At 39.0% G+C, this 25,059-nt stretch overlaps 3 protein-coding genes across 8 annotated transcripts in view; 1 reads left to right on the top strand and 2 right to left on the bottom strand.

Annotated features, from left to right (window-relative positions):
• FBXL13 (F-box and leucine rich repeat protein 13) overlaps positions 1 to 25,059 on the top strand; it is a 62,556-nt gene that overhangs the window by 26,610 nt on the left and 10,887 nt on the right. For all 6 annotated transcript variants that reach the window (XR_015945881.1, XM_088652127.1, XM_088652125.1 and 3 more), the window contains 8 exons: positions 8,674 to 8,726; positions 9,595 to 9,695; positions 15,345 to 15,474; positions 17,747 to 17,845; positions 19,138 to 19,255; positions 19,435 to 19,597; positions 20,649 to 20,768; positions 21,968 to 22,094. Coding sequence is in view for 5 of the 6 variants with exons in the window: in XM_088652127.1 (XP_088508253.1) it covers positions 8,674 to 8,726; positions 9,595 to 9,695; positions 15,345 to 15,474; positions 17,747 to 17,845; positions 19,138 to 19,255; positions 19,435 to 19,597; positions 20,649 to 20,768; positions 21,968 to 22,094 (911 nt within the window). In the remaining variant the exon portion in view is untranslated. The remainder of the gene's footprint in view (positions 1 to 8,673; positions 8,727 to 9,594; positions 9,696 to 15,344; positions 15,475 to 17,746; positions 17,846 to 19,137; positions 19,256 to 19,434; positions 19,598 to 20,648; positions 20,769 to 21,967; positions 22,095 to 25,059) is intronic.
• Positions 1,272 to 15,555, bottom strand: LRRC17 (leucine rich repeat containing 17). The gene is made up of 4 exons (XM_035126782.3): positions 15,415 to 15,555; positions 4,506 to 5,397; positions 2,304 to 2,459; positions 1,272 to 1,841 (listed from the first exon to the last, which is right to left on the bottom strand). The coding sequence occupies exons 2-4, from the start codon at positions 5,260 to 5,262 to the stop codon at positions 1,438 to 1,440; spliced, it is 1,317 nt and encodes a 438-aa protein (XP_034982673.2). The 5' UTR covers positions 5,263 to 5,397; positions 15,415 to 15,555; the 3' UTR covers positions 1,272 to 1,437.
• FAM185A (family with sequence similarity 185 member A) overlaps positions 21,596 to 25,059 on the bottom strand; it is a 51,081-nt gene continuing 47,617 nt past the window's right edge. The window contains exon 8 of the mRNA XM_088652135.1: positions 21,596 to 21,671. Within this exon, the coding sequence (XP_088508261.1) occupies positions 21,640 to 21,671 (32 nt within the window). The 3' untranslated portion in view covers positions 21,596 to 21,639. The remainder of the gene's footprint in view (positions 21,672 to 25,059) is intronic.

Here is a 25,059-nt window from a genome sequence, read left to right as displayed (position 1 = left end):
TGTTCTCCCCCTTCCTATTTTAACCTCTCAACAACCCTATGATACAGATTAGTCTGGATTGCACCCTTCTGACACCCTACATCAAATAGGGTGGTTTTGTCACAATCTTTCATTACCTTGGGGAAACTCTGCCATTCCATGCCAAAACACGTCCTATGTTAGGAGGACATCAGCTGAAGATTCTCCATTTGTGAGAGGCTGAAGAACATCTGGTTTTTCTTTTTCTTTTTATGTGATTGTTTATCCCCTTCTGAACCAAATCATTCTGAAAACCCGAAACCCAAAACTGAGTAGTATTATGTCTAAATAGGCTCAGGTCTCATTCACCTGCTTTAACCCTTCTACTATCTCTTTGACGATCACTCGTAGCCGAGTAAGATTGTCTTCCATAAACACAGTTTTAACAATGAGTCTGTAAAGTGACTGTGGTAGCCAATTCTGGATCCACATGTCCTTCCACAGTGGGGACATTGGTTTCCGGGCAGGAGTTGATCACGGTGTGGATTTGCCAAGTGTCCCTTCCTCTTAGCATGTTTCTCCCTTGCGTCCTGAGTTCGAGTGTTTTCAAAGCCCGTGAGACCTTTGGTAAAGGCTGTTCTCCAATTGGAGCGCTCGCAGGCAAGTGTTTCCCAATTGTTGATGTTTATACTACATTTTTTTAGATTTGCCTTGAGACAGTCTTTAAACCTCTTTTGTTGACCACCAGCATTATGCTTTCCATTTTTAAGTTCAGAAGTGTGCATGCACATGAAAGCTCATACCTATGACAAACTTAGTTGGTCTCTAAGGTGCTACTGGAAGGATTTATTATTATTATTATTATTTGACTAAGTTCAGAATAGAGTAGTTGGGAAGGATCCAGTAATTACAAATTGGACTTTGGCTGCCTATCCCCTGTATCAGATGACTCGCTACAAGTCTAGGACTTTGTCCTTGTCCAGATCTAGGCACTTAGAAAGGTTAAATTGGTGGTTGCCTTTTTGTGCCTCATTAGAAAATTGGATGTGTGTGCCTTCTGTTACAGTTACAATATGCATCAGATTGCAGTGGATGACAGTAGTTCTATGCACACTTAATTGGGAGTAGGCTCCACTGAGCATAGTGCAACTTACTTCTGGTAAAACATGGATTTCAGTTTTAGGATGTTTAAGCCCAACTCTCTAAAGAGTTTTAGTTTATTACACTGCAATAAATCATTTGCAGTGATTTATTTGCAATTAATTAAAAATTTGCAAATGGTTACCAGTTAGGCAAAGATGACACAAAACAGATTAAAAAGAGTAAGTTTATAAGGAGCAGGTAATGTCATCATGTGATTAGTACCAAAAAATATTTTAACAGATAGTCCCTCCTGAACATACACTGCATTTAACAAAAATATAAACTACCATTTTTTCTTACAAAAATATTAAAGGATTGAACGTGGCAGTGATCAAATTAACCTATTACAGTGACAATTACCCCATGTTTCTTTCCTGTTTGAACTGGATATTCTTTGTGCTTTTCCCATTCTTCATCGTCAGTATCCTGTTCAAATGTTTCTGGGTAAATAGGGAGCTTATCTTTGGGACACTCTTCATAATAGCTTCTGACATATTTCCCAACAAACCAGCCTTTGAATTCCTCAGGTTTTCTACATTCCAAACCATGGTAGTGAACACTGTAGTGGTGCTTCAACCAGTAGAAAAGATAATGTATGTTGTAGTCACATCTCCAAGGATTTTCTCTAAGCCACAGTATTTTCAAAAAGTACAAATCTTCTAATACTCCATATTCAAAATTTTGCAGGGAGTTGTTTGACAAATCCAATTCTTCCAGGTTCATGAGTCCTGCAAATGCAGCTGTTCAAAAAATGTAAACACTAGGATTACATATCTACTGTGTAGAAATAACAACAACCATAGAGTGTTAGTACTATTAAACCTTGGCTGAGATTCACTGTGGTTGTGTTTTAAGGAAACAAGAGAGGCACAATGTTCTGAACATCATTGTGAGTCTTCTGTACCAGACCCAAAATAGAGATTATCTAGGAGTAAGTTGTATTGAATTCAGTGGGCTTGTTTCTGAGAAGACATGCATAATATTGCACTGTAAAACAATCTGATTAATCAGTGACCGTTGTTGCTCCCCATAGGTAGAATTCTCTTAGATTTGATAGATATTCAACTTGTATTTCTTACTATTTCATAATTAATAAAAAAACATTTTGAGGAAATGAGCCACCTCTTGTATCATGAAAGCATTTATTAAAACTCACTGTAGTTTGATATATTATGGTTTTTATCATAATAAAGTTTACTCACCTGGGTCTATGTGAACTATTCCATTACTACTGAGGTTTAATACCTTCAGGTCATTCATGTCTTCAAATTCCTTAGGTCGTAGCTGGTTGATTTTATTGTTAGATAGATCAAGTTTAACTACATCTGGAGGGATGTTACCAGGAACTTTCTTTAATTCTTCAGAAGGAAAGAAGAAATATATATACATATATATTATGGAAAGCCATAGTCCCCACCGCAACATAGTTTCCCATCTATCCATATACCAACATAGACTACTCATGTGCATTCTTAAGTCTTCTTTTGTTTTTAAGACTGCTTTTAAAAAATATTGTCTTCTATTTATACCCCACCTTTCTTCCATTATGGAATCCCAGGTACCATATGTGTGGTTCCTACATGGTCTCTCATCCAGCACTGACCAGACTCAGACCTACTTAGCTTCAGTAAGGTGGCAGCCTGGTGTGCATATCCTATTCCCAGATACATTGCCCATTACTCCTTTAGTTTGTGTATCACCAACTTCAGAGAATCAGTGTACCCACCGAGAGTTTGAAACAAAGTAAACCAACTGACGTGCTAAAGAAACCATCTTAAAAATCTACAGGTAGTACAGATTGTGCCAAAAAGGGTCATTTCCATGTTGTCGACAATGTAGAGCGTTGTTTTCTGGCTGCCTTATTGAATTACTTTTTATGAAGAATGTTGCTATTGATTCACCAATTCACATATTGTCTTTCTGTCAAAACAAAATTGAGAAGTTTGTCTTCCTCTGCACTTTTTTGCTTGGGTCACTTTTTAAAACTCATATGGCGCTTATTTAGTTTGTAGATAGCTTGTGTGTTTGTCAGATTTGGGGAATGCAGTTTGACAGGTTGGTGAATGAATGGTCTTTTAGAGCAGGAGTTTGAATATGGATAATATTTTGCTGCCTTCCAGATGTTATTCTCTAATTTCTATTGTTTTTAAATTTGTCTGGGCAGGGAACCTAGGGGTGTACAAACATCCCTAAATCCAATCCAAAATTCATTCAAACTTTCATCTAGTATTTTATGTTCTGCTGCCATTGGTTTATTTTGCACAAATCTTTTTTCCATTTAATCTTCTGCTAATGCCAATATATGAATATTTTAAACATTTTTATTTATCATTGTATATGATAGACATGAATGTCTCAGGTATCAGCAAATATTTGCAATTCAGTTACTTTCCCTGTGTGTTTTTTTCAAAGTTAATGAATGTCTAGAAAGGCAGCACGCAGAAACGAATATCTTGTGGCAATTTAAAAACCAAGTTAATTAAGTGACTAATGGCCCATCATAAAGATATCTCTGGCTGCGATTCTAACCCTGTCTACTAAGAGGCAAGTCCCATTGAATTAAAATGATCTCATGAGCCAAATGTTAATCCCATGAGCCAAACCTATGACCATTGAATCCAGATGGTTCTTCCTACTTTGCTAAAAAGCTTTGGAATGTAACTGAGGAGTACAGATAAAGTCTACAGGTAACAAGAGAGATAACTTCTTTCCATTTGAAAATGGCAATAATGAACAATGCAGTCCATTGGTTTTTAAAATTCAAGTAGAAACAAATTACTGTAATGCCTCAGTCCTAATTCCACTTACTTGGGAGCCCACCATTGAATACAAAGAGGTTTATTTCTGAGTAGACATGGGTCAGTTACAAGACATGGAGCTTGAAAGATAAATTACTCTAAATTATTTTTACTCTAAATTAATTTTCTCATAGTCATGGATGTTAGGTAGATGCAGGCTTCTCCTATAGGATGACACAATTTGTGTGATTAAACCACTAATATTTTTATGCTAAATGTATTATAGGGCTACATGCTCATCCTACTTCCAGGCTGCTTGCATCTGACACACTTAAGGAACATATGCCCACTTTTGTTATTTTGTAATCAGGATGCTATAAGTTTTTATCATAAGTCTATTGATTGTTATGGATAATAATAATAATGGATAATGGATAGGTAAGAAATTCCACCGCTTGGGCTAGTAATCTTTTGCATGTCTACTGACAAGTAATTCCTTGGATTCTATTTGGCTTACTCTCAGGTAACAGTCAAAAGGCTTGCAGCCTGAAATATGTTTCAAAATATACCCCACCTTTCTGTTACCTTGGGTAAAGTTTCATAATGATAACTTTAATGGTCATTAATGAGCAGCTAAAAAGTAATATGTATTTGGCTTATACAGACCTTTTTTCCTGCAGTCCAGTGTCTGTACAGGAAACATGTAAATGTGGCAGAGAGAAGAGTCGAATTCAGGTCTGATGGGTTTAGGTTTTGGAATAGGAGGGTCTGGTCTTTCTCCTTCAGTGCACAGCTGCTCTGATTTTACTTGCTTGAGCTTTTGACCTTTTAGTTTTGTTGGGTGTACACATTTAGCATAATTTCCCAAGTTCCTGTTACTTGGAAGCTGCAGCATCGTTATAAGAGTTTCTGTCTGGCAGTTGCAGTCCCATGGATTATCATACAGGCGCAAATAAATTAAAAGAGGCATGTAAATAAACACCTCCTCTGACAGAATTTTCAATTTATTGTGCTGGAGTAAAAGTGTAGTGAGTTTATTTAAACCAAAAAAAGCTTCATCTTCAATTTTTGATATCTCATTCTGTTGTAAATCTAGACTTTTTAATTTTGTGTACTTGGAAAACATGTTGTTCTTCAGCTTGCGAATTCTATTTCTTGCTAGGAGCATGTGTTTTAAATCTTCAGGCCAATCAGACAATACAAATGTCAGTTTCCTTTCTTGGCAGTCTAAGTATTTGTCATGAAGATAGGTGTACACATCACATGGGGGGCCTGGGGTGTAGCGCTTGACAGTGCCGGATGCTTTTCTTAAGCCGCTTGACTTTCCATTATTTGCTTTGTTTCTTGAACTTCCATTTCTCGTCTTCCTAAAGTCAGCTGCTTTACAAAAGAAGAGTAGTATTATAATTGTAACCACTTGCATCCTGACATCCAGCTGGTCCCAATTATTTTGTACAACAGCTGGAACAGTCAGAGTATTCCTTTGAAATCTGAGTTTGGAAGCCTTTAACTAGCGTGGTTCTGAATCAAGGAGGCACAGCAAGGGTATGAGGAATCGCTGTGTTGGAAGAAAAGCAGAATATTAGTGAGATATTACCCTAGAATTAATAATAATAATAATAATAATACTCCGCCTATCTTGCTGGGTTTCCCCAGCCACTCTGGGTGGCTTACAGCATATATATATATATATATATATATATATATATATATATATATATATATATATATAATGTAAAACATCAGACATTAAAAATTTCCTGATACAGGGCTGTCTTCAGATGGCTTCTAAAAGTCAGTTGTTTATTTCCTTGACATCTGATGGGAGGGCATTCCACAAGAGCGGGTGCCACTACCGAGAAGGCACTCTGCTTGGTTCCCTGTAACTTCGCTTCTCACAGTGAGGGAACTGCCAGAAGGCCCTCAGAGTTGGACCTCAGTGTCCAGGATGAACAATGGGGATGGAGACGCTCCTTCAGGTGTACTGGGCCGAGGCCATTTAGGGCTTTAAATGTCAGCACCAGCACTTTGAATTGTGATCAGAATTGTACTGGGAGCCAATGTAGGTCTTTCACGACTGGTGTCCTAAATTATAATGAAATTATAATTATAATTAAAGCTGACCATTTCAACATTTTTTCCATAATAATTAGCACATTGTATATTGAAAATAATTTCAGCTGTGATAATAATGGTGAGCTTCCCTCCTAAATGGAGATATAAATAATTTATTTATTATCAAATAATAATGATGTCACACACCATTATATCTGATACAGAATCACCTGGGAACTCAGGGAATGAATTTGTAAGGGCATTTAGGTCAACAAATGGAGCCCAATTAGTTTTGCCATAGTCTGATTATTATTGGCTTGCAGTAAACATGGAAGCAGCCGTTTTCCTTAGTGACAGCAGTGCTATGGAATGCCCTTCTTGGCTGAAATATGCAGTGCCCCATCAGTATTGGCATTTCATTGACTCTTGAAGATACACCTGCTTAAAAAGCATTTCCCTGATCTCCCGACTTCCATCTCTTGTAGTAATTTGATTTGATTTGTTTTTGGGATGGCTCGGGTTTTTTGTTTTTTTAATTAGTTTTTATTGGCGAGTGTTGTGGTACAAAGCAAACAGAAAAGCAGGGAATGGTACATCTGTTTTCTGCAAGTCAATCCATAGTCTTTTTCACAGCTTGTTTACGTATGGTGAGAGACATTTTTGTCAGACATCTTGCAGTTGGGGCAGGCATAGGCAACCTTTGGCTCCCAGATGTTTTGGAACTACAACTCCCATGATCCCTGACCACTGGCCCTGTTAGCTAGGGATCATGGGAGTCATAGTTCCAAAACATCTGGGAGCCAACGGTTGCCTATGCCTGATGGGGGAAAGGAGAGGCAAGGAAAGAGATGAAGATATTGTTCTATCATTCTGTTGCCTATTCTTAGTGTAGGGGGGTTTGTGTCAGCATCACATGGGTAGGTCCTTTGTGTATTTATTTATTTGTTTCTTTTTATTGATATTGTGAGAGGTTAGGGGTTCCCAAGCTTGGTTGCTTGTGTTTGGTAGTAATTGTTGTTGCAACTCTTATGCTGTTCTAAAGGGTTTATTATATATTTTTATTATGGGTATTATTTTATTGTAGCTGTTTTACAATGTAATTTTATTTTTGGTAGCTATATTTTTATTCTTATTATTTTGCTGTTGACGTTTATTTGTTTGTGAACTGCCTGGTATTTCTGTTTTAAATGAAAGCGAGTGAATGGGAATTACGTTGAATTTCATTTGCCCTTTTAAACAAGTGTAAAGTGATGTACATTAATAGTCTGAACTAGCAGTGACTACCCAGGAAAGAGAGCTTAGGTCTTTGTGGGTAGCTTGATTAAAATGTTGACCCAGTGTGTGGCACCTTTGAAAAAGGTGAATTCCACATTAAAGATACCCTGTTGCTGGTTTACCTGGTGGTCGTTGTGGCCTGACATGACTGTTGGGCAAGGGATGGGAAGCATCTGGAATCTGCCTGATGTGGCTGGGTAGGAGGGCGGAGTCGGGCAGTGGAACTGGAATTAGCTAGCACCATCAATGGTCAGAGGTGATGGCCATCATATTGTCTGGCTCCCAGGGAGAAGGGCTTCCGGGGCAGACCAGAGAAAAGACTATGAAGGTTTGGTCCACCCCTGAAACATAGAAGGTGGACCTGCCCAGCCTGTCCACTGCCGATGCTGCTCTTGAACCTCTGTCTTTCCACAGGCCAGAGGTTTTCCAGCCCTGGTTTATCACTGACTGACAGCAGAGTTTCAGAGTCTCCACGGCTTCATAATTTTCTCCTAGAGATGCTGGGGATTGGACATGGGATTTCTGTACACATGCAGAGCCGATGTTCTACCACTGACCTTTGCCCTCTCATGATCTTACGATTCTTCTTAGCCTGCTTCTAAATATTTGCTCTACTGCCTTGTCTGGTACAATACCATGTTCCATGAAAATACTGTCTGGGATTGCAGCCTAACAACATGGGTGGGAAAGTGGCCCTCCAGATGTCATTGGACTCCATTTCAATGTCTGCTAACACCATCAATGGTCAGAGGTGATGGGAGTCATGTTCAAGCAGTATCTGGAGGTCACAGGTTTCTTATCCCTGGTGTACAGGATAAGATGTTGATTCACTCTGTCCTGTACATGTAGGCTGCAATCCTATACAAATTTACCTGGGAGTAAGCCCCATTCACCTCTGGGTTCCAGTGTTATAGCAATATGATCTAGTTCTAAAACCAAATGGACAAAGAGGTTTGCCCAGTAGCCTGCATTTTCTTTTCATCCTGGAGGAAAGGGGATCATAGGAAAGTGAGGTCATTAAACAAGATGGACCCATAGCATGGGCTGAGATGTCCCAGGACAAAACCTTAGTTCAGAAAAGGGCTTGTAATTTCCCTATTCACTCATAGTATCAACACTCATTAAGTTTACATTCTTGACCCAATCAAGTCTAGGAGCTGTCACAGGAGTGACATGCTGTCACAGGCAGCTTGTCCAAGCCTCAACAGGGTGGCTTATCTTACTGTTTGAGAATGTGTGTTAACAGAGCAATAACTACATTCCTTTGGTGATGTGTGTGTGGTGGGGTGTCGCTGAAAAAAGCAAAACTATCTTTAACAATGAAAACATTGTGTAATCCCAATGAAATGACATATCTCCAGTGTTACTGACCATTGGTATAAAATATATCTCATTATTTCCCATTGCATTGCTGATTTTGGGTTTATGTTACTGAAAACTGCTAGATATTAGCTGATGTTTTCAACTAATGCAAGATACTAATTTGGTGTTATATTTATTTTAGCTCACTGTAAGAATTTGCAAGACTTAAATGTCACTGAATGCCAAGGGTTAAATGTAAGTATTCATATAACAAATTTGAAATAGCCTTAATGTAATTCAGATATGATGGGACCCAGGTGGCGCTGTGGGTTAAACCACTGAGCCTAGGGCTTGCTGATCAGAAGGTCAGCGGTTCAAATCCCCGCGACGGGGTGAGCTCCTGTTGCTTGGTCCCAGTTCCTGCCAACCTAGCAGCTCGAAAGCATGTCAAAGTGCAAGTACATAAATAGGTACCGCTCCAAGCGGGAAGGTAAACGGCGTTTTCGTGCCGGCTTCCTCAGCCAATAACGCGAGATGAGCGCCGCAACCCCAGAGTCGGTCACGACTGGACCTAATGGTCAGGGGTCCCTTTACCTTTACCTTAATTCAGATATAGTAAAATTTAGTTCTAATTTTGATTTCTAGAGAAGACACAACATTTTTAAAATGAAAATCTGTGCTCTATTTATGTAGCATAACATGGCTAAAGTCCAAATATTATGAAGTTTGAATAGGAAACCCATCTGATTTCATGGTTTGTAATCAAGGAAAAGCTGTTTAGACTTCCAGCTTCAGTCTACACTGATGTGAGGAGCCTGCAGACCATGGGCCAAATGCGGACCAGAAACAACAATTTAAGGAGACCATTTTGAAAACCAAAAGAGGTCTTTTATTCCAACTAAAGGTTCTGATTTTCTTAGTTACATTTATATGTTGTATTACATTAAGAATGTGGTTACAGTAGATAATAAATTGGACATGCAATAATGATATTTAGCGTTATCAGATGTCTAGGTGTGCTGTTGAAGTATAGTGTGAACTGAAAAATGCATCTGCTATAGAGCCATATTATTTACTTTAAAAAATGAAACCAATTTCATTTATGATTTTCTTTATTCAACAGGATGAACTAATAAGGCTTGTAACAGAAAGTTGCCCGGCAATCCTTTACTTAAATTTATCTCACACAGATATCACAAATGGAACACTAAGACTTCTGTCAAGGTAAAAAAAAAATGTTTTTATAAATAAATTCTGAATTTTAATATAACTACAACCCTCTCCCAAATAAAACAGTGATCAAAAAGCAGGGGCAGCACCCCTCTCCAATAAAACATTGACCACTCGTTTTGGGAGACTTCAACATCCCTGCCAAGGCAGCTGGCTCTGGGGTGGCTGAGGACTTCATGGCTGTGTTGGAACTGACAGTAGTAAGGCTTGAGAATATGGACTGATAAAAACTAGCAGAGAGCGGACAACTAGCTGGGCCAGGGAGGTTATTAATGCCTCCTTGCAAGAGGGGCCAGTTGCTAATCTCCCCTTCTTGCCCACAAACACAAGATACTTTCTGAGTCTGACAGATAAGGGGGCTGAAAATGACATATTCACAGCCCAATCCTATAGATGCACTCAGAAATAAGTCCCATTGACTTCGGTGCGACTTCTCCCAGGTATGTATGTATAGCCTCAGTTATTTGTACTTCTAAACAACAGATTGGGAAAGGACCATAAAATAAATTTGGTTAGAGCTGAATAGAGCACCATGATTACCTTATTATACACCTGCATGCTAAATGAGGCACTTTGGTGGTATTTGGGCAACGAAAGAGAAGTGTGTTAATAGCATATTTGATTTTACTGCAATTTACTTGGCAAATGTAAAGTAGCTGCTGTAGTTGAGAAAGCCCTCACACCATGTTTTGCATGGGGGTGATGCACATCAAAGCACCTCACCTAATGATGTCGATGAATAGGTTGAGGGAGAAAGGACCATGCAGGAGGAGATGGGCAGAACAAATCCTCTATGCCAGTGATTGCAAGGCTATACTAGCAAATTAAATGCTTATCAAACACCAGGGTTAGCAAATTGAAGGAGGCAGTTCACATCTTCTAAAGGTAAATTGCAGTGAATTTAATTAAAATAGGCCATTAAATCCAATTCTCTGTTAGTTTCCCTGAAGCTCACAATGTGCCTGATTAATCCCCTAATATGCGGATGCATGGTAAGACATGATGAGGGAAAGCTATAATAGGAAAGTGTGAGATATTGGACTTCTAAAAGGTTCTTGGCAGGAATTTCAAAAACATCTTCCAGCTGCTCCCCTGCTCCCTTCTATACTATGCATATCCCTTAAGAATCATAGACACAACGCAAACTAGTCTAAATCTTATGTCTGAAGCTCCCTTACAAATTGTGAAGCATAAGGCTCACTGAGTTCAATGAGACATCTTGTATTGGGAACCTGCAGCCTTCCAGATGTTGTTGGACTATAATTACCATCATCTCTGATAATGGGCCATGTTCACTAGGCCTAATGGCAGCTGCAGTCTGACAACATATGGAGGGCCACATGTTTTCTATTCACATAACTATATTGCACCTAGGCCTCACCAGCAGTGAGGAACAGAGTGGAAGTACAGGGAACAGTGAGAGGAAACAATAATGTCATCTTGAGTTTCATTTTATAGAGGCAAGGGAAACTTGAGTGTAGTTGGACAGGCACTCTGGACTTTAAGAAGGCTGATTTCCTTAACAAACTTGAGGAACTACTTTGTGAGATCCCACTGTATGTCAGAAATACTCAAAGAGAAGGGAGTCTAAGATGGATGGAAGTTTCTTAAAGGTGAAATAATGAAGGCAGATGCAGATGATTCTACCAAGAAAGAAAAATGGGAGGCATTTGTTGGTAAACAATTTTTATAAACAACTTGGATAATGAAACTGAGAAGATGATCATCAAATTTGTGGATGACACCCAAACTGGGATGGGTATCTAATGCTGTAGAAGTGTTGAAAACAGAATCCAGATTGGAGATTACCTTAACAGGATGGAGAACTGGGCCTAAACTACCTAAATGAATTTCAATAGGGATAAATGTAAGGTTCTACACTTAGACAGGAAGAACCAGCTGCACAAATATAAGATGAGGGACTCCTGGTCTGTCAGTAGCACATGAAAAAGGTCTAGGGGTCTTAGCAGACTACAAGCTTAACAGTCAACAGTGTAATGTAGCAGCAAAGAGGCTACAGTGGTACCTCGACTTACGAATAACTCTACTTATGAATGTTTCTACTTACGAACGGAGCTCCGTCCACCATCTTGGATGTGGTTTAGATAGGATTTTTTGGACTTACGAATTTATAGATAGGGTTGCTTCGACTTACAAACTTTTTCTCCCAATGCATTCCTATGGGATTCGACTTACAAATTTTTTCGACTTACGAATGTGCGTTCGGAACGCATTAAATTCATAAGTCGAGGTACCACTGTAATGCTATTCTAGATTGCATCAACAGAAATATAGTGTCCCCAATCATGGGAAAGTCATAGTACTGCTCTATTCTGCCTTGGTCAGACCATACCTGGTGTTCAGTTCTAGGCATCACAATTTAAGAAAGATATTGACAAGCCGAAACGTGTGCAGAGGAGGCAACCAATATGATCAAACATCTGGGAACCAAGCCTTCAGTATGTTTAGCCTGGACTCCCTCCTTATGCATCTCAACTGGTCATAATTTGCTTGACTGAAATAAAGTATGTTATATAATATATAGGGAGATTGTTAAATGCCTTATATTCCGGCGTATAAGACGACTGGCCGTATAAGACGACCCCCAAATTTTCCAGTTAAAATATAGAGTTTGGGATATACTCGCTGTATAAGAAATACGACCCGGCGTATAAGACGACCCCCGATTTTTGAGAAGATTTTCCTGGGTTAAAAAGTAGTCTTATACGCAGGAATATACAGTAGCTAATTTGTTCTTTGTGCCCATGTTCCTCTGTGTGCAGCAGCAAATGGAAGCTGGGTTAATTCTTGCTGTGAGCTAGAATCAGCTCTAGTATGACAATCTCCTTAAATGTCTGATCTGTATAGTTTTATGTCTTTATGCCATTTTCTAGTGTCCAATGTGGCCTAGTGGTATTTTCAAAGGAGCCTCCAAGTTCATAAAGCCTTTTTTCAAATGCTGACATCTCCCCATGAAAAAATTATATTCCATTTAAATTTAGCTGTATCATCTTTAGCTTCTCTATCTCAGCACTAATGTGTTTGGATCAGTGTGAATGAACTTTTTGTTTTCAGCCTACCATATTGTAGTTTTCCTATCTGAACATTGCAATAGTTATATTGCCTGCCAAGCTACAGTATGTTGTCCTCATCACATTATCTCCTGCAACCACAAAAAGAAAACACGCAAAGAGCTCAGACTAAAATTTCCTTTAAGACCCTCCCACAAAACCCTTAGTTTTTGCACCAGTTTTCTGTTGTTGGCAGTCTCAACCAGGTGCAGCTTGTGTACTATGTTATATTTTAACACAGTTCTTCAGTAACATTTATAAATCATACAGCTGGTTATGTTATGATGTTGCTGGGCCAAACAAAGCTCATTCATGGTGAGCCTGCACTTCCTTAATAAACATTATCCCCATTTTGAACCCTCCTTTGCTGTCTGTCTGATTGGCTTCACTCAGTCAGGGCTTTGAAGAGATTCACACAAAAAGCACTGCCACGTGAATGCCAAGTATAGGGGATGCAATACATCCCATATGTTGAGACATCTATTACAGCATCCCTCCAAGGGAAATGAAATGACCTAAAAGGTAACCTAATCTCCCTCCTCTTTGAAAGGGATGCACACACACATTTTCATAGAAATGTTTGTGAAATATATTGTTGTAAAAAGCCTGTTTTGATTCTGCCATGCATTTGGGACTTCTGAATACTTATTTGTTTATTACATTGTTATATTAACAGACACCTGAAGTCTAGAAGAACAAAGTATAATTAAAACCCATTGCAGGGATTGGCCCTATGACCCTCCAGATGTTGCTGTGGTACAACTCCCATCATCTACGAACATTGGCTGCACTTGCCTGGGACTAATGGGAACTGGGAGTCCAGCAACATCTGTGGGACCACAGGTTCCCATTCTTGTCACAAAGAATATTAGATACCAGGTGGCGCTGTGGGTTAATCCACAGAGTCTAGGGCTTGCTGATCAGAAGGTCGGCGGTTTGAATCCCTGCAACGGGGTGAGCTCCCGTTCCTCAGTCCCAGCTCCTGCCAACCTAGCAGTTCGAAAGCACATCAAAGTGCAAGTAGATAAATAGGGACCGCTCTGGCGGGAAGGTAAATGGCGTTTCCGTGCGCTGCTCTGGTTCGCCAGATGCAGCTTTGTCATGCTGGCCACATGACCCGGAAGCTGTCTGCGGACAAACGCCGGCTCCCTCGGCCTATAGAGCAAGATGAGCGCCGCAACCCCAGAGTCGGACACGACTGGACCTGATGGTCAGGGGCCCCTTTACCTTTACCTTTAATACAAGCTGAAGCATTTTAACTTTGGCAAGAGAAGATGAAGCCTGTTACCATTCATTGTTACTTGTCATTGTCATAATGATGTATAATGAATGTATAATGATGTACTGTATACTGTGTATATATATAATGAATACAACCCACAGTTTCTACCCCTAAAAATTAATGTGCTTTCACTGGAAGATCTTAGGTGTTTATGTTCTCACAGAACAGTTTATCTGAATGCTTTACCTGCCTTTTTGTCTTAATACAAAAGTAAATAATTACTGTTTATATTTCTTTCCATATTAGTCTTTAAATTTAACCCTTATTGTCTGTAAAGTTTTCCCTCCCACAAAAGTCCAAGTCTTACAAGCAGTGGTCATGATGTCATACTTTCATCATGGTGGGTGTTCCCAGCTTAGCTTTTGCTGACTTGTGAAGTTGCCTTAAATGTTTTCCTGAACTAAAATTGGTTGCAGAGCATGTTGTCTACTCCTAATCATACAGTATATTTTTTCTTCTGCAAGCTTTCATTTGTGGTAATTGCGGCATTGCATCTCTTATTTTAGTTCGACTACTTTATAATTGTATAAAATTAATACTCTTCAGTATGATAATGCCTAAATATGTATTATTATAAAAATGAAGTTGCAGAGAGTACAGTTTCAGAGTATTCATTTGCTATGCATATTGTCTAACCAACTTCCTTTGTGGATAGATGTTATAAATGTTTCCCATTAATAAGTCACACAGTGCAATCCTGTGCATATTTACTCAAAAATGTCACCATGCTCAATGAGGCTTACTTCCAGGTAGAGCAAAGTATTACAGCTTTAGGTTGTTATGTGAACACACAACTATTTTGTATTTTTGTTTTGTTAGAATAGCTGTGTTAAACCTTAATGGAAACAATTACACAAGCAGGGATGGCTTAACATTATGTTTAATTCTTTTATGCTTTTAATATCCTTTGATAGAGTTCTGGTTTTCATTTCAAACACACACAAAAAAACAACGTGAAGTTAATGTTACAACTTGGTCCTTCAAATGGTTGAGATCATATATTTCTAATTTAGTGCAAATGTTTGAGTTTACAACCAAGGAAAATCATTTTAAAATCAGGTTTCATTTAAGATCGATTTGGCTCGTGAATAATTCTATTAAACAGTGTAAAATACATGCAACAAGGAAAAGTGAAACACAGCTTTTTTTGTATTCAGGCAAAGTGAATATTCCCATTAAATTCCAGTATCCACCCTTATTCTTAGAAAGCTTTTTAGCTACAGTATCAAATTGCAGCAGAAATATGTATGCAGCATCTCAGTAACTGACCTCTTCTTTTATCTGGCACAGGGGATGCCCCAATTTACAGTATTTAAGTTTAGCTTATTGCAGAAAATTCACAGACAATGGCTTACTGTACCTCGGCTCTGAAAGAGGGTGTCGCAAGCTCATCTACTTGGATCTTTCAGGCTGCCTCCAGGTTTGCATTTCAGTTTTCTTTTTCATATTGTAGCGAAGTGATTCCTTTAGAGAACTGACGGCACCAAGCACTCATGGTATAATCAAGTAGTACAGGCACTGCAGCAAAGTTTTGAGAGGTTTTAAATTACATTGCCACAGCTGCTTAAATTTTCCTGAGGAAGAGCACTATAGGCTATTGGCTTTTTTCCAGTGGGCGTCTTTAACTATAAACAGCCAGTCCTTATTGCATAATGAAAGCATGCATTGCTGTTGGAGGTGGACTTAAAACATGCTTGCTTTGTGCTTTTACTTCTGTACGTACAATTTGCAGACATTAACAATACTGAAGGGTCCTCTGGTGAGCAAACAGAAATAAAGCTCCTTGACAGGGACAGGATTTCCTGAAAAGGAAATCAGATTGTCAGTGAGCTTTATAATATCACTTTCCTTCTTTTGTATAGTGTAAGAACATAACATGGTAACATACTACCACCCTTCCACTAAGAGAGAGAGAGAGAGAGAGAGAGAGAGAGAGAGAGAGAGAGAGAGAGAAATATAGAGAGGGTGTTACACATTCTTTCTCTCTCTCTTGGCCCCAAGCCCCCAACAGTCATTTTTGTTGTTGTGGTTGCAGGGATGTGTACAGCCATTCTTTCGAACTGATTCATTTAGGCAGCCCACTGTTGTATGTGTAAGAATTTATACAGTGGGGACATCCTGTACCATCATACATAACTTTAAATTCATAAAACAGTAATTGGGAACCATAGAAGGATCCCGCAGGTGATGCCAGGGCACACTTTGAGCCTTGCACAGAGGTGAACTGCAAGAGCTACTGCAGAAAATTGGATTCCTTGGAAAGAAGGGGGGGGAATAAATTTAATAAATAAATAAATAAGCATGGGATAGTCCCTTATTCAATCCCTTCCCACTATCACCACATATGCACGCAAAAGGCATAAATCAAGTAGTAAAAGCAGGTGAAGTCATCGGCAGAAGAATGAAAGCTGCCCAGCCATGCACTCACTTTGCACGTTATTTCCCAATTTCGAGCCACCCTGTTTAGGATATAGAGACCTATTGCACACCCTTCCATGTCCCCCTCTGTTCTTTCACCAGTGGTAGGTCATTCCTTTCCATTTCCATGTCCCTCATCTGGGATCATTGACAAGTTCCCATACCAAACAACCCTTTCCAAAAGAATTTGCCTCTGTGTTAAAGCCGAAGCAACAGCCTCAGTGGTTGCTGGAGTAGTTGAGAGCCGAGAGAAGGATCTGAGACCTCCTTGGTTTCCTATCTGCTGCTGAGGCTTTTGCAACAGGCCTGTTCCTGTTATTTATTTATTAATATTTTTCTTCTACCCTGAAACAGGATACAATAAATCAACAAAGTACAAACAGAACAAATCTAAACAAAGTGTAAAAGGCAGAAAACCTACGTGCTTACCATAGAAGCTATGGTGAAATGTAAAGGGGCAGGAATGAGGGTGTTAATTGAGTGAAGCTTGGAAATGGAGATACAGACTGGGTGAAAGGCCAAAGCAAGGAAGCTAGTGGGGAGGTAATGGTAGGGGAAAGAGCTTTAAAATATATCCTGCTTGAAAAGCATCTATGAACTTTCCATATGTTATTGGGCACCAGTCACATCAGCCCCAGTCAGCATTGCCAATGGGTGATGGGAGCTGTATTCCAGCAACATCTAAGGGCCACCGATTCCCCATGTAGCAACAAACGATGTCTTGCCATGATACTGGAAGGCAGGGAGAGTTTGAGGAGGAGGGGATCATGCAAGCCCAAGGTCCGCTCAGCTCCAAACTATAATTTTGTGTTATATCTGAATGAGCCTTTAGTGGAAAGAACATAGAAGGGCATTCTCTACAGCACCTATTTATTTAACATAGGCTTAATTTGAACCTTAAATTTTCATTAATTTTCCTAGGCTTCTTAAGCAGAAATAGCATGCATTCATAAAGGCATTGCTATGTATAGGATTAACTTCCCAAAATTAATATTTAAATGGAAAAACACATTTGACATGTGCACACATATACCCAGTATTTATGAAGCTGGGAAATATTGTGAATCTGGAATCAGATATTTTCAGACAGACTGTTTTCTTATAGATTCTCTTGAAACAAATCTTCTTTTGTTCCAGATAATATATTTTGTAGTTTTCCTTTACTAGCTTGAAAATAATGTATAATAATTTTCTCATAATATAGATATTAATAATGATTTTCAATACTGGCATACAGTTCATGTTTTCTATTAAAAATTGTTTTTAAAAATCAGCTCACAGTGGAAGGCTTCAGGAATATTGCTGACAGCTGCAGTAGTATCAAACACTTAATCATTAATGAAATGCCCACTCTATCAGACAGATGCATTCAGGTAAGAAACTGAAACTGTCATATATTTGTTCTGTAAACATATATTCCGTTAATTTCCAGACATTAAAAATATGGCATTCTACAGATATCAAATTACAGTATTTTACAGCAAAACTAAAGAAAACTATTCTAGAAGTTAGCTCTATCTTGGTTTTGCTCCCAGTCAGATTAAAAAAACAATAGAAGCCACGATGGCTTTTTACTGGTGAAGTAGCAATGTTCTTCTATTGGGATGGCCACACAACTGAGCAGTCCCCCAACTGTCATATTAGACAGGCACTCTGCATCCACCACCTGGAAAAGAATGAAGGATCTCAGGATCAGGTTCATCTTCCCTCCACTAGAATGCTGTGTACCATGTAGTGCAGGAGATAGAGCCTAATTTTCCTGCTGAAAGAATGGGAAATTCCCTTTCCCCATTCCCTTACTTTTTTGTTTTTTTTGCCAGGCAATAGATACTATGAGAGTGAGAGTGGAAGTTTACTCTTTGAAATCACTCTTCCACCCCTGTTTCATCATGCACAGGATTGCAGGGGTCTTTGCCCTCAACCAGGGTCTGTGCTCCTTTGAAGCACTGAAGACACAGTGGAGGCTGTCACAGCTTTAAGAAATATGTTTTATTCACATATTTACATCTGAATTTAGATGGAGTTCAGATCTTACAGCATGGTCATCTCAATAAAGGCTTATTCCCCACACCAGTGCAGCACTGGAGTCAAAGCCATCTCTCCCAGCCTGCCTTCAGCCAGTCTGCCCAAGATGGACCTCTCTTTTTTTCTCCCCCTTCTTCTCCCCAGTATACATTGCTAAAGACACGCTTTTCCTGCCACTGCCACACTAACCCATTCACCTTGGCAGTCTCTGTCTGCCCAGGACCAAGACTCCTCTTAGATGGGCCCCCAACCCGTTTTTTCATGATAGCAGCTTGGGTTATCCCTGGCTAGCTATGTGAAGCTGCCTCGGCTTGTGATCCTAAACTGAATGCAACAGCCCTTGGTTTAGTTTTAATTAATCAAACTTTGCTTACTTCATGAATTTATGAGTTTGATCAAATTCTAGCTCTTTACTGAATCTTTCCCCCATACTCATAACAATATTATTTCAATTTTGCTGCTGCAGACTAAAACTAGCTACTAAGAACAATATCAGAATTGATGTGCCATTTTTACTGCTTCAATTATTAGTGTTCTGTTGGATATGAGAGGATAGAAACTCCAGCATTTGTTATTATAAAATGTATATTTTCCACATAAAATACAATGCATTTGAAAAACTCTGTATTTTCTCTTAAAGGCTTTAGCTGAAAAATGCCATCAGATTGTGTCTGTTGAATTTAATGAATCCCCACATGTTTCTGATGCAGCTTTTAAAGCACTTGCTAAATGTAAACTTGTCAAGATGAAAATACAAGGTTAGTGATGACATAGTATAATAGTTCCTGCAAAATAGTTGTATGTGCTACCTTTTTACCCTGGTGTTGGCTCTTTGACATAAATAGACGTGTGCATAAGTAGACATGCATTTTGTGACTGAAATAGCTATTGACTTCTGGCCAAATGTAACCTAATTGTTGTTGTGTGATTTCAATAGGGAGTAATCGGATTACTGACCTAACTTTCAAACTCATAAGCAATTCCTGGCCTCATATGAAACACATTTGTGTGGGTGACTGCCAGAAGATAACAGATTTGAGTCTCAAGATGATTGCACCACTGCCTGATATTGTTATACTGAATTTATCAGATTGTATAAGGTATTCTGTTAACATTCAAATGACTGTGTGGGTTATTCATTTTAACAAAATTGCAAATTAGCAAAAAAATGTGTTAGCCACCATACCTGCAAATAGCACACAGAACAAAGAAAAGGTCTGTGCCCTACTGTAACACCCCAATATGCTAGACCAACCAGCACATTATATTTGTAGAACAGGACATCAACAGCTTCCTTCCCCAGATGTAGTACAGCCACAGTGATAAAATGTAGACTGCAACCGAGGACATGGCAGAGACAACAAGACTGGGGTTGGCGTGGGCAAGTGTCTACCACTTAAATGCATTACAGGGCCACTCCAGTAAAAGCATCTTAAAGTCACCCATTTGAGTGAGACAACAAGAATCACTTATTCTTGTGTCGTCTTACTGAAGTTAGTGGACTACCGTCCAGTAAATTATTTCAGTTCAGTGGCTGACATTCCATGCATACCATCCTTGTGTTTGCAATAGAAATCTACTTGTGCAATGGGGTTTCGGGATTCTCTTCTCTCAGTCTCCCGTGTGCTTCTGACCATATGGAGCAAATATGGGGGAGTTGAGGGACTGTGGGAGGCAGTGGGGAGGAAATGGAATTACTGCTGCACTACCTTGACTATCACCCACAGTGAGAGTTATAGGTGTCAACTTCCTGGAGCCTGGGTGCCTGAGCACCCACAAATTTTGTTTCCAGGGCCATGTATGCTGCATGGCACCCATGGCCCCAGGCACCCATGGTCATGGAGTCAAGTTGGCACTCCTGGTGACAGTCAAGTTTTGGAAGTAAGTCCAATTCATTTTTATGAGAATTCCTCATTCAGGCCATTTAGCTACCAGATGGAAATAGGTTTCCAACTAATCTCATTGTTTAGTTTGTAGTTCTTGGGGGGGGGGGGAACTAGCATTGTAGCATCCACTTTTGTAATAGATGCAGAGACAAATATTGACTGCTGCATAGTTTAGTTATAGACGATCTTGCATTCAGATGCTAGTTTTTAGGACATTATTAGGATTGTGATATATATCAGATAACTTATTTTCTATTTGTTTTAGAGTTAGTGATGGAGGACTAAAAGCATTTACTGATGGTGCTTCAGGCTCAAATATACGAGAACTCAGCTTGGCCAATTGTTCCTATATTACTGACAGTGCTATCACAAAAATAGCCCAAAGGTACCATAATACCATAATATATTGTTTGTTTGGTGAAACATAACAGATACGTTGCTTCAAAATTCTTGTTAAAATCAATCTTGTTTCTGATATCTAGATTAGAAAAAGATGTTGTGCATAGTACATACAGCAAAAGTGAGTTGTTGTGATTAAGCCCTGTTGAAATCAATGGAATTCAAAGCTCAGTTGTAATGTTTTAGGAGTCATTTCAATGGAGCTTCTTAAGAACTGTTCATAGAATTTAGGTTGGAATCCAATAATCACCTGTGAATAAGCCCCATTGAACTCAATGAATCTTACTTCTGAATAGAGAAGCACAGGGCTATAAATAATTTAACTGTGAATCACATACCCATTAATGTCTCAACTGTTTTTTCCCCTGTTTTGTCACTTTTTTGCACACTGACAACTTAAAAATGATTCATAGGATTCAATGTTCAAAATTTCTGATATTCTAAAAGTGTTTAGAAAATTATTTTTCTTTCGTAATATCTATAGACAATTTATTTATTGGTGGTTTTTATATGGATATGTGTGTGTATATATATTTATGCATAATTTTTGTTTTTCATTATAATTACCAGATAATCAAAACACAGCAGTTTTATTTAGGGGGTCCAAAAAGCCACACAAGTTCTATGTACCAAATATGTACCAAATAGGGCAGGTGAGGTGGGAGTGGGGGGTTGTGACTCAAAGGGGAAAATTCCATTGGGTATATGCAAGTCCCAGGCACACCTGAAGTTACTTTTTTACAATCAGTGTCTGTGTTCTAGTACCTAATAATAACGACAATTTCCATTTATTGAAAAAGGATCTACTTACTGGTCTCCTTTGGTTAATTTGCTCATGCAAATGTTCCATATTTTATTTAGAAGCTGAGAATGCATGACATGAACAAAACTGTCAAAAGAGGAAATGAGAAAAGCTTGAAAAAACATTTACATGTTTTTAAAATACTGAACAGGAATAGTGAGGCAGGCTACAATACAGCCTAACACTGAAGTGCCCAATAACTCATTAAAAAACATTTACAGTTTAGGATGGTCTTTGTTAGTATCTTAGGGTATCCTGTTTTGTGAGCAGATAAGTGAACATTTTTATTGTGATTTTGGAAGTGTCCTATGAAAACCTAAGCCAAAAGTTGCACAGTTATGGCATAATAAGAAAAGAAATAACAAGATCTATTGCTTTTTAAGGTGCCACAATCTGATTTATCTGAATCTGCGTTATTGCCAATCTGTGACTGATGCTGGAATTGATGCTTTAACACAGATCTCCTCACTTGCATATATTAATATTTCTGGAATTAATGTCACAGACCAGGTAAAAATGAAAACAAAGGCATGGCAATGTGTTCCTGTATGCTCTTAGTATGGCTGTGCCAGCCATTTCTGTGAGTCACAGTGATAATTTCTGTATTATTCACAATTTCTTTTCTTTATTCTTAACATTCTCTTTGCCTTGTGGCAAATGGAAGGAACAAGAAATAGAACAGCATTCAAAAATAGGGGATTACAGCAAGATATGAGCTAAATAGGATAGAACTGTAAAGTTTGTGGTTTGGGTTATTGATACATGAGATACCTGGGGAAATTTTTTTTTGATCTAATAATATTCATGTAAGGGTCTTCATTTAACACATCCAATCTTTCTTATATGTTCACTGTTGACTTATAAAGGTTTCAGACCAAGTATTCACAGCAGTAGCAAAACAGAGTCTCTTTGGAGTGCAAGGCATGGGATGGCATGGCATGGAAGATCATGGAACTAAGACTAGTTAATGACTTACAGTATTGAAATATTGATATCTGTTACCCCAGAGGCTTAATGCAGCCATTTTAAAGCTTATAAGTGTTCAGGAAACTATTGAAAGTATAAATAACAGCATATGGTGACATAGAAGTACAGTTAATGGCTGAACTGAAGAAGTGTGCATGCACACAAAAGCTCATACCAGTGACAAACTTAGTTGGTCTCTAAGGTGCTACTGGAAGGATTTTTTTTTTATTTTGTTTCAACTACGGCAGACCAACACGGCCACCTACCTGTGGCTAAACTAGATGTGATGTTAATTGTATGCATGCAACACTGTGAACATATTTTAAAATATAGATTACAGTCATGGAATCTCCTGAGTAGCATTGGGACTGTAGGAGGTAGGAAGTAGTTTGTTTTTTTTCTCCTCCTGCGAAACACCCTTCCTTTCGAAATTGCTACAGTATTTGCATTCAGAGGGGAGATTATTTTTGGTTGCTCTCCTCCCCACCACCTGAGGGTCTGATGTACACCAGGCTGTTTACATTTTCAATACCATATATGTTGACTGGATATATGGGAAACCATGTCCATTTGTCTTAACAAAGTTGATAAAATGATAACATGTTGTATAGAAGGGCTGTAAGTCCAGGGGCGTACCTAGCTGCTCCGGCACCCTTTTGTGAAATGGCTACTTTGTCCATAAGCACGATGCCCCATACTTGCAAAACCCAGGCTTCAAAAAGATTTGCATTTAAAGTTTTCTTTCTCCCCCTTTTTGGAATCACAGATCTAGTGGCAGTTAATAAATGGAGGGTGTGATTCATTCTAGTGTTATGTGCAAACCAGCACTTGTGATTGGTCTCTTCCCAGACAAACCTTGAGCAGTGAGCCAAGAACAAATGTGTTCAGTCATAGTGAGCCACAAACCATGCCTTATTGTGATGTATGAACCAACTGAATGAAGCATTCTATCTATCTATCATCTATCTATCTATCTATCTATCTATCTATCTATCTATCTATCTATCTATCTATCTATCTATCTTCTGCCTTTTTAGAACAAGTCTGTTCTACTTTTAAAATGTAAATTCAGCCATTTCTGTTAGTTTTCTCTTTCCCTTGTGGAAAATGGAAAGCTGTATTGCATTTAGGGTGTCTTTTTATACCTGTCATGCAAAGGTCATGTGAGCTCTATTCTAACATTCTTGTGTCTTAAGTTTTTCATTAAAATGGATGTAAGGATGTTTGATCTTTCTAGCGGTAAGCATGCTTCAGTTCAGAAAGATATCGTCCTGAGGGCTCTGGGAGCATAAACATCTAAAAATAAGTTTTGGGGAAAAATACATCCTACATCCTAATAACTTTCTAGCATACTTTGTTGGCTTAAACAAGAAACAATGTTTATAATTTGAATAATATGCAACATATGAGATACTAAAGATAAGAAATATTCTTGTTATGTGGAAATTAAAACACAATCATATCACAATATTGTTTGTCTTTGGAAAAATTAATTATCCAACCGTATTCAAAATCTGAGGGACCCAGGTGGCACTGTGGTTAAACCACTGAGCCTAGGGCTTGCTGATCAGAAGGTCGGCGGTTCGAATCCCTGTGACGGGGTGAGTTCCCGTTGCTTGGTCCCAGCTCCTGCCAACCTAGCAGTTCGAAAGCACGTCAAAATGCAAGTAGATAAATAGGAACCGCTACAGCGGGAAGGTAAACGGCGTTTCCATGTGCTGCTCTGGTTTGCCAGAAGCGGCTTTGTCATGCTGGCAACATGACCTGGAAGCTATACGCCGGCTCCCTCGGCCAATAATGCGAGATGAGCGCGCAACCCAATAGTCGGTCACGACTGGACCTAATGGTCAGGGGTCCCTTTACCTTTTTATTCTGTTATGTACTGAGCTGAATCATAGAACAATAGGATCCAGAATCAGCAGTCTGATTGGTCCGCAGGAGCCACCCAATCCAACTCCAGGTGGAAGTGAATCCGCAACCTGATTGGCCCGTGGGTTGCAAACATATTCAAAATCTACCCTTTCCCTAATCATTTTCAACTGGCTAGTCTTCCAACACTGCTGACCTTTCTCTTTTTCTTGTGTCTTTTAAAAAAATTCTTAACAATATACAGTATTAAGGAACACACTTTTCAAGGTTGCCCTGCCAAAGGTCCCAAGGATTCTCAGAACCTCTTATCTTCAGAGACACTCTGATAGGCCCCTTGCTTGGAGAGTTTGGTTCCCCTATTTCATCACAGGATCTCTTTATATTTATATTATACATTCTCCAGTGGATAGTAGGACATCCCCAAATGGAATATTAAGTTCCTCCCATTTCTCAAGGCAGGAAAACGTCACCACTCCAAAGGAATCTGTTTGCCCCTTCCCTTGGAGTGACAGTTCATTTTTCCTGCCTAGTTTGACATAGTATTACATTAGCCCAGCTCTCGCAATCTGCATTCTAGCCACTAATTTCATTAATTTCCCTCTATCATATTTTCGATTACCTTTGTGCACTGTGTGACTGC

The sequence above is a fragment of the Zootoca vivipara genome, chromosome 9 (assembly GCF_965207765.1).
Source record: "Zootoca vivipara chromosome 9, rZooViv2.hap1.1, whole genome shotgun sequence".
In the NCBI taxonomy this organism is placed as follows: domain Eukaryota; kingdom Metazoa; phylum Chordata; class Lepidosauria; order Squamata; family Lacertidae; genus Zootoca; species Zootoca vivipara.
Note: the sequence above shows the minus strand (reverse complement) of the source record. Positions and strands in the feature narration are given on the sequence as shown.

Excerpts from the sequence above, each read along its gene's own strand:
- LRRC17 (XM_035126782.3), bottom strand. The coding sequence starts at position 5,262 with ATGCAAGTGGTTACAATTATAATACTACTCTTCTTTTGTAAAGCAGCT. Across the intron at positions 2,460-4,505 it reads ACTGGACTGCAGGAAAAAAG|AATTAAAGAAAGTTCCTGGT; the intron begins GTCTGTATAAGC and ends TTCCTTCTGAAG. Across the intron at positions 1,842-2,303 it reads AATAGTTCACATAGACCCAG|CTGCATTTGCAGGACTCATG; the intron begins GTGAGTAAACTT and ends TTTTTTGAACAG.